This window comes from Cotesia typhae, unplaced genomic scaffold (assembly GCF_013202065.1).
Source record: "Cotesia typhae breed Kobodo isofemale line unplaced genomic scaffold, CoteBio_Ctyphae scaffold_13, whole genome shotgun sequence".
Taxonomy (NCBI): domain Eukaryota; kingdom Metazoa; phylum Arthropoda; class Insecta; order Hymenoptera; family Braconidae; genus Cotesia; species Cotesia typhae.
The window spans coordinates 1,261,572-1,283,566 of NW_027423774.1; the positions used below are offsets into that span (position 1 = coordinate 1,261,572).

General features: G+C 26.8%; 1 protein-coding gene across 7 annotated transcripts in view; it reads left to right on the forward strand.

Moving 5' to 3' along the window:
* LOC141535374 (uncharacterized protein CG43867) overlaps nt 1–21,995 on the forward strand; it is a 37,227-nt gene that overhangs the window by 9,728 nt on the left and 5,504 nt on the right. For 3 of the 7 annotated variants that reach the window (XM_074255270.1, XM_074255273.1, XM_074255276.1), the window contains 11 exons: nt 11,000–11,062; nt 17,802–17,969; nt 18,058–18,243; nt 18,338–18,549; nt 18,968–19,208; nt 19,632–19,809; nt 19,866–20,102; nt 20,171–20,462; nt 20,575–20,848; nt 20,949–21,338; nt 21,412–21,630. In XM_074255270.1, the coding sequence (XP_074111371.1) occupies nt 11,000–11,062; nt 17,802–17,969; nt 18,058–18,243; nt 18,338–18,549; nt 18,968–19,208; nt 19,632–19,809; nt 19,866–20,102; nt 20,171–20,462; nt 20,575–20,848; nt 20,949–21,338; nt 21,412–21,630 (2,460 nt within the window). Of the gene's footprint in view, nt 1–5,438; nt 5,578–10,999; nt 11,063–16,515; nt 16,824–17,801; nt 17,970–18,057; nt 18,244–18,337; nt 18,550–18,967; nt 19,209–19,631; nt 19,810–19,865; nt 20,103–20,170; nt 20,463–20,574; nt 20,849–20,948; nt 21,339–21,411; nt 21,631–21,995 lie in introns of those variants that run through there. The other 4 variants (XM_074255272.1, XM_074255274.1, XM_074255275.1 and 1 more) reach the window with 3 other exon arrangements.

Sequence of the window (21,995 nt, forward strand, 5' to 3'; positions counted from 1 at the left end):
GATTTTGTTAGTTAGCAATAACAAAATTACAAGAAAATAATATAAATTTCATGTTATCGTGACCTGGAGAGAGTTTTTTTATTTTTTAAACCCTGTAATATCTATCGGGTTAAAAATGTTAGCTACTTAGACAATACCCAAGAATGCAAAGTCTATTTTACTAAGTAATAAAAATAAAATAACTTTAGTTTCACGGTAGTTAAACAGAGAAAGCAAAAGAGTTGAAAGTAGCAAAAACATAGAAAAGCTACAATATAACCCCAGGGTGCAATTTATCATGAGAGCAAAGAGGTAAAACTGGTGAGTAGAAACCAGTAGCCATGTACTTGTTTATATATACGTGTAATATATATACATATATTATGAATATTTATATTTAAAAAGAACTTTTTCATTATTGTTAACGGTTCTTGTTATATGTGTCCACATTTTGAAAAGAAATCGGCCACCATTAAAAAAAACTCTTTACAGTAAGTCTTGCAATAATTGTGTATATATGTGATGGAGATAGTTATAAAAAATTTTTCATGTGTTAGCTCGACAAAGAAGGGAAAAAAAAAAGGAACTTTTGTTGCAAAAAATATGCAAGTCAAAGTTATATGACTTTTAATACCTTTTCCACAAAGTATGAAATATAAAACGTGATTCTACTTTCTTTGATTATAAACTTTTGGAATATATTTTAGACAAAGAGTGTTATTATTACAGATGCTATATTGTAATCAGTAGTTTAATAATTTTGATGCCGTTCATAAAATAAGGAATATATATATATATATATATATTATAATGGATAGGTTCTAAAAAATAGTTCATATCTTCCATACTTTATTAAAATTTAATAGATTTTTTTTAAGTTCCCAAAACCTTGAATTTAATCAAACAACCGGAACTTCATTTGATAAAAGAATTTGGAGTTAAAATATGAAAATTCTTTCAAAAAAAAAAAAAAAAAAAAATCGTAGGTGCAATATAACGTAATGTTTTTATACAGAAAGAGAAATTACTATAAAAGTCTAAAATTACACGGAAAAGCAATAAGAAAATTCATATCCATTAAAAACGGCTTGTTCGTGAAATTGGATGTCAGTAATAGCTTCTTTTTATTGTTAAATTGAGATCGATAAAAATTTTAAGTGAAAATTTTCACTGTATTTTGTGACATTGTTTTAGTCATTTTGTAGTATCATATAGTTTTTCTATTATTCGAATGAAAAGAGTTAAACTGTGAATTTAATAAATATTGAAAACAATACAACAATAATTGATATTGTGTTGTAAAGTCTGGTAATCAAAGCTCCCGTCGCAGTGGTTTGAATTTTGCTTCGACGTAACGAACTGTTGGCAAGTTAATCAACCTGTCGAATTAATTAAACTCGCTGAACGCCAGTGTATATATTGTAAAGGGCTTTGGTTTACCAGTATAGTTATGTTGAGCATGTATTGCTGGAATAAATTTAATTTTGTGTCGATGATAATCAATGAATTTATTTAAACTCTCAATTAATTGTTTCGATAACATTATTCATAACAATAAACTATTTCATCCGTAAATATTCATTATTATTTATCAATACGACTAATTTCATTTTTTGTTCATATTTATACTTTTTGAATTAATCCTATATGAATTTCATTTCGTCTAATTAACTAAAGCTAACTCTTATTTAAAAAAATTTACAAAAACAAAAAAAAATCTCATTGAATTTTTTTGAATGTATAAGTATGAATCATTTGTTAGAATTTGTTTAATAAGGAGTAAGCACGGTTTCTCCTAAAAATAAAAAAGTTTCATTTTTTCTCTGAAGATAATGAAAAATAACGCGGCATGTTTTCAGCCTAGCTCCTACAATTCTTAACGGATCTTAATAAAACTTGACATTTATATTCATCAGACGATTATCAAAAGCAAGTTTAAATATGAGCAAAATTGATCGGTTAGTTTAGAAACGGCAGAAATTTTAAACTTTTCAAAATTTGAAATTTTATACTTTTACCGCTTTTTTTCCAAATAACTTTTGAACTAAATAACTTATTCAATTTCCGTAAAATGGATGTAAAAGCTTATAAAATAACCTTAAATTTTTATTTCTTTATAAATTTTTCGGATGAAAATTTTCCATATTTTTGATAAAATTTTGCTGTTTTTTAATTAATTTTAATTTAATTTCTGTCTGCAAAAATTTACAATATACTGGTTTAATAGCAAATAAGTTTTAAATAATTCATTGCTGTTAATTGAGTCGCTTAAAGTTCGATATAAGTTAATCAACTAATTTTAATTTCGAAAGTTCATACATATTTTGAATTAAAAAAAAAAAAAAAAAAAAAAAAAAAACAAAAGAAGTATATCTCATGAAGAAAATAAAACTTTCGTTTTATTAAAAATACAATTGTAATTTTTCTGCATTATTTTTTAAATAAAAATCTATATGTATATAAATGTGTATCTGCATTTATGCGCACGGAGTTAACGCGGGGGCGCGTATTTTCGTTCGTGACTTGCGCGCGCGCGTAACATCGTCTAGACTTGAGAAATCCACGAGTGACACGCGCCGGAAACTCCAGTACTTCGTACCGCGATACTCAGTGAAGTGTCTTTATTTTTGTCGCGGTTTCACGCTTGGTTTCGTACCCTGTAAACTAAAAAAAACTATTAAAATAAACTAAAGAGACAAAAAAATTGTGATTTGACACTCATCATTCACAATTGCAGATAAAACATGGAATCCTTTTCGTCTTAAATTAAATAACATTTATAATTTTTATTAAAATCCATAAAAAATATTTTATTTTGTAATTTTTTTTAAATATTATCTATAAAGTATTTATTTATTTATTTATTTATTTATTTATATATTTATTTAACATTTCACATAAATCCAAAAATATTTGATCAAAAACTATATCAATGAAACAACACCTAGATATTATAAACATAATACAAAAAATAATATAAATGATTTAATAATGAGCGCGTTCAATTTATTTATTGATTGTGACTACTGCAATACATGAATAGCAATACAGAATTCAAGGTACTGTAAATAATAAGCACAGGTGTATATGACAGCATGTTCTAAATAATGATTCATAGGTACAGAGTGGATCAATCGAATTGAATAAACTTGTATATACAGATTGATGTCATGTTTGAAGGGGGCTCTATTCATTCTAGTATTAATCACACTTGTCATCGTTCATTAACGGCTTTCTCTTCAATTCCTATATTCTCGCTCCATTTTTTTATCTTTTTTTTATCTTCTGCTTTTATAGAACTGTAATTGTTACAAGTTCAAATGACCTTCGCCAATTCATCTCGTTACTTTGTTGTCACTGTGACATAACTGTTAACGAATTTAAAACAAAGTGAATTCATTTAAATAAAAGACAATGTCTAGTTCAGATATTCACATCCAATAGTATCTCTTTCATTTATTTTATTATCATTTTCCTCAATTTATATTGCATAATATCGTATAATGCAATTTTTAAATCAATTAAATTCAGATATACCTGATTGCATTCCAAAAATAGTTATTCTAAAGAAAAAAAAGATTTAATTATCTAACTTGGCTTCTCTTTTAAAATTCATTTGGGCAGTATACACAGTAATAATAAATACATAAGTTGATCTGCCTAGTGACTCATTAAGAGTATACACACTCCTATGTACATAGTAAATATAGCAATCTCAGTGGTTAATGATTTATACTTTATATGCTTCAGTTTGTTGTCATAAGCCATTAAAAGATTTAATACATATAATACAATTCCGGGTAAAAAATATTTAAATATTTTCATAAATTATAGAATAGATATATTTTAATTAATTAATTTTTTCTTTCTTTGAAGATACTATTTTTAAAATCAACTTTCTACAAACATATAGATACTTGAAAGTTCAAAAATTTTTCATATCTTTTTTATTAAGATCGTAGATTTGTTATTTTTAAAGAGTTTCATTCTCGTCAAGATGACGCGTCGGCAGGAAACACATTTCTTTTTTTGTCATTGCTAGTGCACATAACACTTACCAAAACAACTATTGCCGTTATTGTTGTTTTTCGTACTCTAACACCAAACGCGGCTGTAAAAATACCCTCTCTTAAAATAGAGCTTAGCTCTTGACTTTTTTATTTTATGTTACTCTCTTTAGTTTCTTTTTCGCAATTTGTAATGAGATTTTTCTTTTCATTCTTCATTGGTTTACAATATTTTATTTCGTGAGATACCTCTTATCGTTGGATAAGCAAGTAAACTACAATTCTAAGTATGAGTATGTACTCTGAAAATTTGATAGTGTATGGCAAAAAAAAAAAGACGAATAGTGTTACCTCAGGCGACGTATAATTTATACATTGGTTAAAATAGTCTCTGTTAAAGTAAAAGATATATCATCAAGAATAGAAAGCATGAATCGCATATGCTCTCTCATTCTTTCTCTTATTTTCAAACTATTCATCGTATTTCTCGAGTGATTTCATAATAAATTTATTTTTATTTTCATTTTTTGGCCATCTGTCTTACTCTTTCTCTTTCTTTGCTTCACTATCATTTTATTTATCGACGAAAGACACGCAATTCCATCATTTTTTTTTTTAACTTTGATCATTTTCAACAGATTTCTTCTCGCATCTTCAACTGAGAAAATATTTTATTAAATTACTATTTATAATCATTCACAATACATAAATAAACAGCTACTTAATAATAAATAAATTTACTTACAATAAAATTCAATGTTGATGTAATTTTCTTGTCACACTTTCAAAGGTCTTATTTCTTCTATTAAAGTCTTCATTTTTAAGATCAAAAATTCAAAAAAATAAAATTTAAATGATTTGATGAAAGCAACTTTCCATATCGGTTGATAAATAGCTTTTCTAGACTAGATAAAATTTTAGAAAAATTATATAATTTTTTAAATTTTATTTTGACAAGACATACAATTACATAAATACTTTTTTTTATTAAAAATGCAATGAATATAATATTACTTAAAGCACAGTAATTGAATACGTCTGCAAAAATTGGTTCACTAAATTCCTTTTGATGTCAGTGAGATGTTTTGAGTTTACTTGAAAATTACATCAAACGGAAAGTTTGTTTCGTCCAAACTTTAATTAGATTAATGTTGAATCTAGAAATTTTAGCGTTATTAGTTGCTATTATTACGAAGGGTATAAAGTTAGAAATAATCTTTATATTTGTGAATAAATCGGAGCTATTTAAATAACAAATAGTTGCAAATACCAATGCTCACAGTAGACTTTGATAAATATTACATGAAGCATAAAATAGATGGGTGTAGTTTATTCATTAATTTAAAGATTGATTAATTGATGCTACCTGGTGTAATTTATAAATTTGTTTACACATTCACACACATGAAATAAGATTTACATATTAGTTTAACACCCCATATTTGTATATAGTTTGTGTATTCCAATCAATAATTCGGCATATTACGCGCGGGTAAATCCCGAGCAGAAATACTTACAAATGGTTCAGCCCGTTCAAGCAGAAAACGAGTCAACTGTTAACATGGAGTCTCTTGAGGAAATGCTTCGCAAGGTAATAATTTAGTTTATTACATAAAATCCAACATTGACATTTCAGCAGATTTATTTATTTTTAACTTTTATTTAAATTTATCCGCAATGGTTCAGAAACATGTTTTACGATAAAAGGCATTTTTTTTTATTATGATGAACATAATTTGGAAAAAAAAAAAAAAAAAAAAAAACAATTTATTTTAATACTTCCACGAAACATCTTAATAAAAGAAGGTCATTAATGAAATAAACGTACAGTATTATTTTAATTTAACAATTCAAAATAAAACATATAAAATGTAATTATATGGATACAGTACTTTAATTTTTTACTACCCTGAACTGTCTGCTGTACGTAACATGCTATCATTCAGCAGCGATGTTGAAGTAGTCTCTGGAGACTATGATCATTCTAAGGGATTTTTTATTGTTACTGATCACATCGCATTTTATTTATGATTTAAGAAAATTTTTTTTCACAAATTACTTGATAACAATGTGAAAAAAAAATGTTAAAAATAAAATTTGTTAACGAGTATAGACTTAGAACAATTTTTATTTTATTGAAAATAATAAAAAAAAACCCGAATTTGAATTATTCCACGTTTAAATTTTAACCGCAACAAAAAATAGTTTGAAACCATGAAAAAAAAAATCAGACAGTAAAATATATAATTTTATTACAAAAATAGTTGTGAAAAATGTAAATAGTTACTGTAAAAAAATGTTGTATTTATATTCAAAAGAATATAGAGTAAAACTTTCATGTTCTATGAATAAATTATACTTACCATACAATCTATATGACAATGTAATTTTCGCCAGTATAAAATAGATAACAACATCAAATATGCTTTTATTTTGAACATATCTTTGATAGGATTTTTTAGTAATGGCCGATGAAATATAAAAAGAGGTACATTATCGTTTTCTAACATTCTATTTCTCATTCTGTTTTTTGTTCTTTGGTCAGGCTTTTTACTCTGGGAAAAACGGTATTTTTTGCGGTTAAAATACGTATTATCGATCGCGGTAAAATTTACCATATGTGTGTTTTCTGCAGATTCACAGACAAAAATTAATCCTTGTTCAAGAGGAGGAGTCGCCGGTTCTGCAGAGACAACCGCACCACGTGCATTAAAGTACCCTGTTGTACGTTGCTAACAGTCAACCTATAGCTAACTGGGTCGGAGTTCTATCTGTAACTTTACTGCTGTCCTAATTGAGCCAATCTTAATGTTTTTTATGGGAGTAAGATAATTATGTCTGCAATCTTACTTATTTTTCTTAATTTTTCGCCTCGACTACATAATATCAAGCGTCGTTTTACCAAGCTATTTAAATTACAAAAGATAATTCACATTTTACTTTTTAATTTCTGAATAATTTATTAAACTTATTCTGGGGTTGTTACAAAGTAAACACATTTATATAACCAAATATTTTTTATTTTTTAATTTTTATTAGAATTTTCCGAATGAAAAAGTTTTCTATGTACAATAATACCCTGATAAAAGAATTTATTAACTGTTAATAAGTTCATTTACCTAGAAACAATTTATTCACTGATCAAATATAAATAATTATTTTTAAACTTTTTAATAAATTTTTTTTTGAAGAAATAAATCTTAATTATTTTTTTTTTCTCTATTGTTTTACAAGAAAACTATCAATCTATTTAATCTATTTTTTTCGATTTTTTTTCTTAAAAAAAAAAAAAAATTTATTTCGATTTTTATGAAACCTACAATTTGAAAAACTATTCAAAAATATGTCTTTAAAATTATAAAAAGAGATTTCTTTCACTCAAAGTATCCATCACGACAAATATAATTTAATTTTCATATTTTGATCATCAGCGAAGAGACTGTCTCATGATTTTAGAACAAACTGGGTAATATATACTTAAGAATTGTAAAAAACAATAAAATACAAAGAACACGTCAGAGTTTGGAACTTAAAAGCCATGAGCTTATTTCTTTATCTCTTGGTGAAGAGAGTATAGTACCTGTGCTTTTTTCTTTTTCATTTTATGTGAATCCTCAAGCGCCTGTCATTACCAACCTCATTTTCCGGTAGAATACGTAGTTTTCTTTCTTTTATTCTACTTTTCATTTCTTTTGTTGCATTTATAACTAAAGTCATCCGAGTAAATCTCTCGACATCACATGTATATTATAAGTATATTTGAGACGATGCAATAAGCTATAAAGAGTTTCATTTGTAAGATCTAGCAACCATCGTTGTTTTCAGTCTGCAAAAAAAAAAAAAAAATATGTCTCGCATAATTTAAAATTTGACATTAATCTAAAAATAAACGTAAAGATAAATTTATATGTCATGATAACTGAGTACAAATTGAACAACAAGTGACAGCTTTATCACGTAGTTGATGTGAATGGTTTTTTTCATTGGGTGATACTTTTAGATGGGCATTCACGGAAATTTACTTTATTCTGGCACTTGCATCATCTTTCTTGTATTCCTAACATCATCGCACTCGGATTTTCCCACGGGAACATCCTCCTAACCGCAAGAGGACGCTAGAGAACTACTCTCCATTATAATTAATGTATGAGTCTCGGGGGATTGAAGGATTTAAGCTCAAGTCCTCACTATCTCTCTTTTTAGGCAAAGTAAAGTAACTCATCATATCAAACCATTTCTAATTTTACTTATTTTTAGTCTCGAGGGTAAGAGATAAGTAAATCATAAACTTTCGCATGTTTATATCGAAAAAAAAAAAAAATATTTCTTCTTTATAAATAATACTGTTAAATTGCACCAATTGCAATTAATATTATCATAACAAAATTATCAAATGATATATAGATACACTGAAAAAAAAAAAAAAAATTAAATTGATTCAAGAATTAAAATCTTGGACTAATAATATGATTTTTACGAGTTAAACTATTATGAACCAAGTAGAAAATCTTTCTAAACAATAAATTATTCTCTTTAATATTTAACTCTTGTTTTAAGATATTTAATTTTCTTAATTGAAAAAAATTCACTTAAACGAAGCACTTTACTATTTTTCAATAAGATGATCTATCTTTCACCCACAAAATTCTATTTTATTTTACTGAAAAAAAAAAAATAAGTTCTATTCGAAAAAAAATTTTTTTGAATCAAGAAAAATTTACTTAAATTAAGTCAAGAAAAATTTTTTGGTTCAAAAATTTTTCTACTTCTTTAAAATGATTTTTTTGGATCAAGAATTATTTTCGATTATAATATAATTCTTTTTTAGTATTTTTTTAATTCAAAATTTTAACTTTTGAATCAAGTTAATTTTTTTTATCAGCTCTTATTAAAATTTCTATGGTAACTTTTACTAATTACTCAAAGTATATCATTTTGCTTCAGTATTTTTCATGACGGTGTGAAAGGTATTATCGACAGGTTAAAAATCAAATTAGCTGAGTAATTGAATTTTTATTGACTAAGGGTGAAATTTTATTTTAGATTACACCGACTACATTTCAAAGTTCATAATCGTAATAAAAAATTGAATTGATGTCTAATCCAGTTAGAATATTTAAAATATAAATTATCAATAAAATTTGTTTCTACATTCTAAACAATTTAAATTTTCTAAACTACTTTACTGTGATAAAAACTTTGAAGGAAAAAAAAAAAAAAAAAACAACTAACTTAGCCCTTTACTTACCTTAATTGAAAATATTCATTAAGATTTATACCTGATAAGAGGTAACTATCAACTAGATACACAGTTCTCCGGACACCTTTTTTTTTTAGCTTTTAATTATAAAGCAAAGGTTAACGATCAGATATTCTTGAAGATTAAAGGTTGTTTAAAATCTAAAATTTAACGTAATTTCTCAAGCAGTAACAATATAATGTTTCACTCGAGGCGAGATGTGTTCCAGCTCGTTGCTATTCGCATGTATCATGATTGACCCAGGGACCGCGTGAATTGCACTCAGAGTCCGTGTCGCGACCCACGGATTAACCTCCCTTTTAATTAATTACCCCGTATACATGGCTCGCTCGCTAGTGCCACTCGATCTTACACCCGGCGGACTATCTCCCTATTTATGGCTAGTAAATGCAGCCATTTTCGGTACAATGTACCATCAAGTAGTCTCTAGACATGACATTCTAATACTACTGAGAAATTTAGTTATTAGAGACAGATTAGATTCAGTTTTATAAGCAATTTAATTTAATGTCCTTATTTTATATTGTTAATAAAAATTAATCGACTGTCAAAATTATTCAACGACTTATTGGGTGTTAAAAAGAAAATTCTTACTTATAATAAACATTAAAATAGACCAAAGTAATATTAAATTTGATAAAATTATAAAAAAATTTTTACTAACAACAAAAAAGGAATAATTTAATCTTAAATTATTTCAAGATTTTTGCTACGTTTTTTTTTTTTTTTTTTTTTTTTTTTTTTTTTAATTTCAGTTCTAGAAAGTTTGTTAAATACTGCTAAATTTTATTTTAGTAAATTTGAAGTAAGTCAATTATTCAACTAGAGTCTCTTTAAGTTAACATTAGCTAAAACATTGAAACACATAAATTATTAACGCAAAATAAAACCGGACTTTTTTTCTTTATCTTTGAACTAAATCTATTTGAGTTTTCCAGATTTATACAAAAACCCCATATATCAAGCATTAAAAAAGTCACTTTTTGATATAAACGTTTTCAACATCAGTAAATCTTATTTTTAGCTAACGTCGTAGATTGTAGGTATATAGAGACACTCTCCAAAGTGCGGCTTACTTTTACTTGTAATATTGTTTTTTTTTCTTTACTGGCATTTGTCCAAATGGCCGTAATATATATGTTAGCCAACAATAATTACTGCAGAAAAAAAAAAAAGAGGAAAGCTTCAATTCTTATTGTTTTATTTTGTTCTAGGTAAATATTATGAATTTAAATATTAATTTTATTCATGTTAATTATTAATAATATTATTCATTGAATATTTTTTTTTTTTTGTCATTAAATGTTAAAGCAATAATTTGACAGACAAAGAGAATCGTGTAGTACATACTAAGCATGTGTATGGACCAAATATAGCAGAGAATTGATTTCATACGCAGATTGCTTGTAATCGCATTAGAAGGCAATTTGACCATTAACAATTCAAGCCATGATTGCCAGAGGAAGAGAAAAGTGAAGCAAACCCATTTAATAACTGATTAACTAAAATTTAATTGCCCCTTCTACTCGACTTCTACTTTAATAATTATTTTCCGTTAATTATCTAAGTATAGAACACAAAATGGTTGTTGCGGGAATTTAATGTTCACTCAACCATTTTTTTTTTAATCTACATATCTTAAATAAAATATTAATTGTCGGTTTTTTTTTTTTTTTTTTTTTTTTTTTTTTTTTAAGTATTCGCATTTGTAAGTGTTAATTAATTAATGAAAAAATTTATATTTATGTTACAGCTTTCGGAACTTGAACAACGAGTTCTTGACGCAGAAGGAAGGGCAGATGAAGCTGAAGACAAAGTAAGTTGTACATTTCTGTGTAATGTTTTTTAAACTCTGATAATTTAAAAATATAAACGAAAATTAATCTACCTTCAGGCTATTGCATGTGAATATGCCGTAACAATATTTTTGTTAGTACAACAATTATACGTCAATGTCGGCATTTATTTTCGCCTGTTTTACATGCTTGTGTCAATATCAAACTGTGAAAAATTTTATTTATATTTTTGTTAATTAATTTTCACGTGTACGCTGTACGACGGTTTACCGTCTAGACAAGTGAAAAATGAGAATATGTTTATTGACAATGTAATACATAGAACATGAATATAATTACCGTACAATCACGGTGTAATAATTACAGAATATATACTGTACGGTAATTATGTGACGAATGAAAATTAAATATTGTTTCTGCCCATAAAAATAATTTTCATGGCAAACTTTTCATCATAATACTCTCATTAATGGTATTATCATTGATTGTTATTATTTTAAGTCAGATTATTACCTTATTTTGTGTGTTTATTGTATAATGCTTGCCGCCTTATATTTATATATGAATATATTTGTAGTCGCTAGATAGAATAATCCTATTGTTGGTTTCTGCTGTTGGTTCTATTGTTCAATTAAAACAATTTATAATACACCCTGCAACAATAATCCTGCAATTTTTAACGAGCTTTAAATATTTGTATTAAAAAATTTTTCAAAACAATTTATCCTTCTGCAAGTCAATAATATCTTAATAATAAAAGTAAAAAAGTAATAATTTATCTATCCCAGATTTAATTGCATTAGCAATAATATTTATTCTACGATCTCTTGTCCTCTTGTCCGTAGCATGCATTATAAAGTACAGATTAAAACAGCACATCGGTAAATTAGATTTACGATTATAGTTAAACTTTCATACCTCTTGAACTCATTATTTAGTATTAATTATTGTTTGAATAATAATTTCTATTATTAACTTGATATTCAAATATAGAAGTTGTTCTGTTGTTTTACGGATAAGTGGTAGATGTTGAAAATCACAAAACGGAATGAGAAACATCTGATTTTATTTTCATAGTTAATTAGTTATGTTGTTTTTAAGTTATTTGGGATTATTTTTTTAGTATTAAAGAAATATTTAAAATATTTAAAATAACAACGAATTTTTAGTAATACTTCTGAACTAATGCAGGCAAAAAAAGTTTAGAAAAAAAAACTAATAAATAATGAGGTTCAATAATATCACAAAATTTCTATGGAAAATTCCTGAAAAAGATCAATCAAAAATGGTATGAAATTTTTTGCTCTTTTATTTGAAAGTATGTAATTGTTTTCGATTCGCGTTCACAGTTTCCCGTTTCAACATAAAAAATATCATCGTTGAATGCTCTCATTTTTCTCCATGTGTTTTTAGGCGTCGAAATAATATTTGTTTATTTAAATTGACAGTTGAATTAAAACATGCGTAATCAATTTTATATTCTCTTGTTTCGACTGGCCTCAGACATTAAAACTCGATACCTCAACACAGGTGATACAATAAAAGATGATACATTGTGAAACAAGAGATAAAATACGGACTCAGACTTCAGATGATGCCAGTCTTTGCTTCTGGACGTTTGAAGTCGTGATACATCCAATTCTTCTTCTGCTTCATTTTCTTTCGTTTCAACTCAGAGACGATACAATCCTCTCTTGAGCTTTATATTATTTATTATGAATTTCTTATACGGCTTAAGAGCTCTTTTTCGTAGAAGCTACTTTTAATCTTTCTAAGCATTTTTAAAGCCTGGAAATTTAACAATTTTTGTACTAGCTTTAAGCTTCATAAATTTTTATATTTTTAACAACATTTAAAAAATTTTTTTTACTATTATTTCATTAAAATCCTTTTTTTTTTTTTTTAAATTATTTCCCATCAAATCTTTTAACTAAGTCAAAATATTTCCAATTTATTAAACGGAAAACAAATTCAATAATTCTTAAAAAAGTGCGATAATCGAAAGCATGAAATTTATATCTTGTGTTGATATAATAAATTTATAAACTTAGTGAGAAAATGAATACCCATCACGATAAGTTATCTTATAAATTATGCCCGTTTAATACTCTAGTATTAAAGGCAATCTAATGGAGCATGTGAACTATTTATATGGAGATACAGGATATCCAGTCTAGATTACACATCACTTATCTTCTAAAGGTCATTATTCGATAATACAATGTGTTTATTATTTAACATTATTGACCTTTTTAGTGTAAACAAGAAACTAAGAATGAACAGTGCCTTTTCATATTTTGAAAGAACAGTTTTTTGATTTTTTAAATATTAAGTACTTCGAGAATTATAAAGATTTCTAAATGAAAATCGAATTGTTACTTCACAGCTGATCGCACTTTATAGCTAAATTACAAAAGTTCAATAAAAAAATTTATAATTGAAGATTTTTGTCTCGATCAAATATTATTACTTGATAATTGACTTATACAAATTTTAAACTAAAATTTTTTTTTAAAGAAAAAAAAAAACATGAATAGATAAGTAAACCAGATTTAACGAAACTTTTTTACTAAAAAGGATTTATCCAATATTTTTACTAAGACCATTAGTTATCGACTTTACAGAGCCATGAAATTCTTCGAATAAACTACAAATTGACTTTTTTTGATTCTTATTACTCGCTATTTATCACTCACTGATATAAGATATACGAATGCACCGTCGGTATAAAAGATACCAAAAGCTCACGAGAGAATAAAAGCACACCATTCTTCTTATCGACGTTGTCGACGACCAGCAAAAATATCCCAAAAAAAAAAAAAAAAAAAAAAATATCCATAGATCTCATTGCTAACAATTACTTTTCACGTGAAGTAGAATAACAGTATTGATAGCATGCTTGAGGATATTTTGCGGTGCTAATAGGAGTCATTGCTGTCATTTAAAAAATGAGTCATTTACGTGACAAAATTATCAAAAGAAATTTTCTTTATAATTGCAAACGAATTTTTAACAATATTTAATTTCTTAGGATTCATTAATTTGAAATAATCGTTGATATTACTGTTTATTTTTTGTATTTTTAATTGAATATAATATTTTGTACTTTTAATAACACGAAAAATAATTAACAGATGAAACAGGTAGTTGGAATGTTAAAAGACTGGCTAGCATACAAAGATTTTAATTAAAAAATGAAAGAGGGAAACTAATATTTATATGGGTTGAGTTATTTATATCAGTTTATATTGTGTGTACAATAATAGGAATTCTTTAGAGTCCTTTGAATATAATTCTTCGGGATACCTAAAAAGTACATCAAGCAATTGACCATAAAAGTATATGTTAAAGTTATTTAATTATTTGTTTAATTTAAAAGTTGTGAAAAAATAAAATTCAATTTTTTTTCTGGTAATATTTAAATAATGATATTCAATGTTAATTATAAAAATATTAACATTGAATATCACTATCGCGCATGCTAAAAGTCATAGTACATTGATTTTTGCAGCGTGCTATGTGCCAAGATGGCAGAACGCTTCCCCGGCATTGCTATTATCTTATGAATTCTTATCACGTGGATTTTCAATATCCAAAAAATAAATTAAAAATTACACGTAAATTTATTTTATTCTCTTTAAAAATATTTTGTGCACGTGATTTTTATTTTTACCTTTATTATTTATTTGCCGAAATAATATTTAAAAAAAATATGGTGTGTTCTTCTATGATGCACATTATCAGATGACACTGATAAAAGGTAAATTTTATAATAAATAATCATTTGTACAGGTGCTAGAAAATCCTGCTTTTATATTAATTGCTGCAATTTAATTAACCAGTCACTTTACTTGCATTGTGAGTCATCTTGTGACACATAATATCAAGAGTTTAGTTGTGAGTGCTTATCATTTAGAATTATCAGTCTTGGTCTTTATAAAAATATTATTGAAAATAAATAAATGATCACAAAAAAAAAAAAAATGATAAATATTAACTTAAAATTTTTTTTTTTTTCAGTATCATTGTGTAAATAGAAAATTGCTCCCAACTTTGTAGACAATGAAAGTTCTTTCAAAACTCAGATAAAAATGATCTACTTTTATGATTTTATTTTACTGTGAATGCAGATTAAATATTTGATTTTCATCTTATTTATAATTTACAAATATGTAAATAAATTGTTTGCAAAGGGCTTTGATGGATAGTGTTTTATAAATATAAATATTTTTTATTCTTTGAATTTATTTTATAAGTTTAAAAATTTTTTATTTATTTCATTTCCTAGTTGATTAATAATATTCGCTCTTTACATTTTATTGTATTGACTATTTTATTTTTATATGCCATAATATAGATCGTACACTGCAGACATATTAAATATTTGATAGGTGTATTTCTATTTTTATCTTCGGTGCAGTGTTTAAATTTTATAGTTCGAGTAAAATAAAATTATTATCAAAATTTTCGCCTAATTTTTACCTCTGTTAATCTAAAAGGATAAAAAAATCTGTTGATTTTTAATAAAAACAAAGCAAACATTAATTTGATATCAAAATATATCGGATAATTGTTATTCGATGTTATGTATTAACATGTGTTATCAATTATCGTTAAAAGATAAAAGCAATTATATCGCAATTTAGTAGGTTTAATTAATTATTGTACATAATTTCCATGTAATTTTTTAGGTAATTTTAATCTTGCAAAAAAAAAAAAAAAAAAAAAAAAAAAATACTCTACTCTAAAAAAAGAGTTAATTTTTCAATTGACAAAAATCAAAATAAATTTTTGTGCAAAAAATTCTTTAAAATAAAAACAGAAAATTCGTGAAAAATAATCCATAAAAATAAAAATTTTAAAAAATTTTAAAAGTATAATATTTATAATTTTAATTTTGTTTCTCAATGACAAATGATCATATTTTCATAAAGTTAAGGTAAACTTATGATCCTAAATAAATAAAATGTTTCATGAAATTAAATCTTTGATCCTCTTTCACCAGATATATTGCGGTACAAAAGAAGATTTTCTTCCCAACCTGCAGCTTTCAATTACAAGAGATTATTGATTTTCTTTAATTCCTTTTACTATCTGCTTCCAATCTTATCTATTTTATCTTAATAGCAAAATAACGATCCAAAAAAATAAATATAAAAAAATCCAATTAATTACAATTACGTATTATCAAAACACATCTGTTGTTGATAAGTACAATCTGAAAATAAAAATTTAAATATATTTAGAATTACAATCGTGATAGTGGATTTAATTCTAAAGCCCCTTCATTTTGTTTGTCAACCCACCGACCACCTTTCTTTACCCCCATACACTATATAACGCGACGATAAGTTGCGTTGGCCACGAGCCAACATGAGTCATCGACTCCGAGAAACCCTCGCAGTTCGCATCAGTTTGATGTTGAACGTGGTGCCGACGAATACACAGCGTTTAGACGACTTGACTAGACCGGCTACTCACATCACAACTCACATATGTTTTTTCGTCGCTTCATTTCTCTCCCTTGCATTACATTATTAGTAGAGTTTTTAGTCACTCGTAGTCTTCTTGGCACAGAATTACCCAGTCGTTAATTCAAACACAAATCAAATTCAACTATCACGCTTTTCAATGTGTCTGACGTTTTAAGAAAAAAAAAAAATAAACTCTGCGGGGGATAATTTACGAAATTTTTCTTTTTAAATCATAGCTACGCTTTTTCAATTACTTTGTCTGAGTGAACACTTATAATTATCACCATGAATCGTTTTCATTCTTTTGGTAAGATTTTTTTATTATAATTCATATTTTTTTTTTAATCATTATTATAATTATACTTTTGACATTCTCCTCCAAGGGATCGAACTTTCATTAAAGAAGATCTCTTTTGTCATTTATAATTTTTTTTTTTTTTTTTTATAATAATATTGATTTTTTATTTTTACAGAAATTTTATTTTATATTTATCAGTTATTATTTACAAAATAAAATATAATATATGTATATAATTGTACGTACGTACGAAACATGCAACAAGACAGTAAACGGTATTGATTTTTGACAGCTGCTGCATTTATTCACCAAAGACTTCGAGGGGTGCCAACCGAGACAAGGTTGAATGTCATCCTCCTCCTCCACACGAACATTATTCTTTTTTGAATGACTTTTATTTTTAATGAAAATAAATTTATAAAAATTAACTTAGCAGATAGTTGATAATTTTAAGAATTTTTGTAACAAATAAATTATGACAAAAAAAAAAAAAAAAAAAAATTATAAAAAAATTGACATTTAGAAATTTTTAAAAATTAAAAATCCAATTTTTTAAAAATTATTTTTTGGAGCAAATTTATTTGTTAAAAAAAATTAAAAAATTGTCAATTGACAGCTAAATTTAATATTATATAAATTTAGCAGATATTTAATAATTTTTAGAATTTTTTTTTTTTTTTAAATAAATTATAGCAAAAAAAATTGATATTTAGAAATTTTAAAAAATTAAAAATCAAAATTTGGAACTAATTTTAATTTCATTTATTTTTAAAATATCTATTTTACTATAATTGTAAACTGAAAAAAATTATTGTTTTTAATATAAGGAATTTTCTTAAAAAAAAAAAAAAATTAATGCTTAGAGCTTTAGACAATTAATGTAAAATAAAATTAAAAACCAAAATTAGATTAGTTACGTTAGACTTTTTAATTATCAATGAGTCATTGTATAAAAATACCAAAATTTTTGTCTTTTACTATTTTCAGGTACGGATGATGGAGGAACGGTTAATAAAGGGTGAATACAGCCTGAGCACATCTGGAGTAGGTTCCCCAGCACACTCATTGGCATCTACCTCGGGTACACAGAATGATAAGATTGAAGAAGTTCATTGTGCTTGCATTTCAAAACTAGAAACACAAGTTGAAGAGCAGGTAATAAATATTACTATCGAATTATTTGATAAATAAAAATAATTGAAATTTAGAATTTTATATTTATGAATAATATATTTTTTAACAGAGGCAATTACGACTTCAAGACGCAAAACAAGTTGAAGCAAAAGCCGCCCGAATAAAGGAGTGGGTCACTAATAAATTACGAGAGTTAGAACAACAAAATCAACATTTGCGTGAGCAAAACAACAAGTGTAATCAGCAACTTGAACTTTTACGAAACCACATTACCAATATTGGCCTAAGACCTCTGGTAAATTATAAATATAATATTTTCTTTTCAAGTTGAATGTCACTTCAAGACGAGTTTAAGAAAAAAAAAAACTAAAAGAACTTTTGATTTATAGGTGCCTGCTACAAGAGCTTCTTTATCTTTAGAAGTTGATCAGTCATTACGTAGACGTTCTGAAAGTTTAGAAACAACACCCCAAGTAATTTCTGAAAACGTTAATCAAACAACTACCGGGGACTTTCCACAAATTGGAATTCGCCATAGGCGACACTTGTCCGCTTGTGGAACAATTCATCAAGGAATTACATCGTCAAATATGGATTCAAGGTTGTTATTGTTTTTTCACTGAAAATTATAATAATTTCTTCCAATCCATTTTTTATTTTAAAATTATGCAATAATTTTAATTTATCAAAATAAACAGCACATTTCTCCTTGGGAGGCCTCACGACGTGATAGTGGCTTCCGCTTTTCACAGGTACCCTGTAACGTCCTGGGACTTTCTGAGGAGGCCCCAAGTTCCATTTTTTTAAATTAAAAAATTTTGTATTAATATATTTTTATAGAACACAGCCTTTACACTCCATTTTATTCAAGAATATTCTGTTTATAAATGACAAAACAAACATTGAATTTGTGCGATTTGTTTTTTTAGTTGATTTTTTTAATTTATTTAAAAATTCATTTACTTTCAGTAATCAAGAGAACTATTGTCGATAAAAAATAATTTATTATTTAATTTTAGCCTATTATCTGAGGAGCTTGCGGCAGCTGTGGAAAATTTAGTGATGCTGCCGACTATTCCAGGCGTTTCAGAAACTAATCGTGACAGTGGTAATTCTGAAGCTATACATGATTATGCCGAGATTTATACTCCTAGTCGTGAAGATATTAATTGGGCTAACCAATCTGGTAAAACGTCTGCTCCTCGACCTCCGACTCCTCCTTTGCACAGATTTCCTAGTTGGGAGGCTAAAATATATCAGGTAATAACAACAATATAATCTGTATGAATAATTGAAAGGACAATCATTTTAGTTCACATTAGGAATATAGACTTTTTTTCACAAAATATATTTAAAAAAATTTAAAGATGCTTCAAAAAATCTTAAATATAAATTTAAAAATGCTGCTGTATGACTCAACGAAAATATATGAATTTATATTTATATTTAAAATGGTGTGAAGCCAAAAAGTATGTATATAAGCACAATGTTTCACGTTTCTGATGGATTGTTAGAATAAAAAAATTTAGAAGGGACAAAAAGCATATAAATTGAAGCTTATGATTTAAAAAAAAAAAAAAAAAAATGTATTTTAAAATTATTTTTTATTATACTTTTTCTATAATTTTTACAAACGAATTTTGGAAAGGTCCTTATCATTATTTATGATGATTTATTGAATAGGTTGCCGATGGCGGACTTGGTATTGGACCTTCGACAAATGAAGATACATCTGGTGTTCCTTCTTCTACATCCAACACCACTTCGTCAAAATATTCTCACACTGCGGGTCATAACTTAACCACCCATAATTCTCAAGGGTACTGTGATATATCTGTACCAGTTTACGCAACAGTTAAAGGTAAATTTTAATTTTAACCATCTTGATTAAGTATAATTACATTCAAAAATTTATAGGTCGGGCAAGTCAAATAAGATCCATGCCATTTGGCGATAGCTCCGATGACAGTTCTGATGGTGAAGAACATGCAAATCCGACCGAGACCAATACAAGAATAACCAATAGTTCATCAGATAACACTGACTCGTCACTTGGTAGTGGCAGCAGCCCGTCGAAAAGTATTAAAACTACCAGTAGTCTCAGTCCAGCTAAACGAAGCTCAAGCGGTTCACCGAGTAAAAGCGTTAAAAGAGGTTGGTAAAAACTTCCATTATCGGGTATACAAAACTTATCATAAATAATTTATGGATTTTTTTTTTAGACATTTCGTTAGAATCTGGTTTATCTGAGGATTATGCTATTCCTCCTGATGCTTTAAGTTCTACCTCAATTGAATCTAGTATGCCGAGTTTATTAATGCGTGTAGCTGGCGAAAGTCCAAAAAAATTAGAATCTTTGGAAAAAGCTGGTCATCTTGCTAAACTTGGTGGCAAATTAAAAACATGGAGGAAAAGATGGTTTGTGTTAAAAAATGGCACTCTAATGTATTGGAAGAGTCAGAATGATGTTAATAGGAAACCTCAAGGCCAAGTAATATTGGACGATGTGTGCAGGTACTAATTTATTTATTTATTTTAAAACAAAATTTTTTTTTTTTACAGTTTAAATAGTGTAAGCGATAAAAAATAATCGAACTAATTGATGTAAAATAAATTTAATTTACAGAATAAATAGAGCTGAAGGTGCTGCAACTTTTGAAATATCAACAGGCAAGAAAACATATTACTTAACTGCGGATTGCATTGCAACCATGGAAGACTGGATAAGAGTTTTACAAAATGTTCAAAGACGAAACGCAACAAAATTACTACTCAGTAGAGAAGACAATAAGCCTACGATTCAAGGATGGCTGACTAAAGTAAAAAATGGTCATGCTAAAAAATGTTGGTGTGTGCTAATTGGAAAAATGTTCCTTTATTTCAAATGTCCTAGTGATACGGTAATAATATTTAAAAATTTTAATAAAAGTAGTTTTATGCTCTAAATTTAGTAAAAATATCATGTCTCAATATTTTTTTTATTTAAATTAATTTCAATAGAATCCTATTGGCCAAATAAATATGCGAGATGCTCGTGTTGAAGAAGTAGAGCACGTTTCAGACAGTGATAGTGAAGAAAGAGACGCTGAGTGTCCGCATGAAAGAACAATTGGAATTTTTCCGACTCATCAAGGACCCACATATTTATTAATGCCTCACAAACAAGATAAAGATAATTGGCTTTATCATTTAACGGTGGTTTCTGGTGGTGGACCAAATGCTGGTACTCAGTATGAACAATTGGTTCAAAGATTAATGGAAACTGATGGTGATTCCAGTTGTGTTCTTTGGCGACATCCATTGTTACTACATACTAAAGAAAATATCACAAGTCCATTAACAAGTCTTACTTCGGAAGCCTTACAATCTGAAGCAATTAAATTATTTAAAGTACGAAATTTTATTTTAATCAATCATTTCCATTAATTAATTTTTAATAAATAATTATTGTGTAATTTTTTAGGCTTGCCAGCTATTTATGTCAGTGGCAGTAGAGCAAGCTGGAATAGATTATCATGTGGTACTCGCCCAAAATGCTCTACAACAGTGTTTAGATCAACCTGAACTTCAGACTGAATTTATATGTGCTTTAGTAAAACAGACAAGCCGTCATACACACCAGCGCTTGGGCGTACAGGTAAAAAAGGCCGCCAGACTTGTGTCGCTGAGTACTGCGCGTGTTGTAAGTCTTGCTTATTGTTTAACAAAAGATACCAATTCGTATACCATTTTTTTAATGATCAAAATTTTATTTTAATTTTTTTTATTGTTTATAACAAATATTAAAAAAATTATTATTTATTTATTTCTTATTGTTATATGTTTTATATGTATAAAGCTCAAAAAATGGTATAACGAAAAAGCTTGGTCAAGTATTATTTTACATAATTATAATAATAATAACCAATATGTGACTAACTAACTCAACTACCTAACTTTACCGTTTTGTGTTGTTTTTTTTAACTAATTTATTATTTACTTCACTGAGTTTAGTAATAATTAACTTTTTACTATTTTAATATAGTTTGTTTGCAAATAGTGACGCAC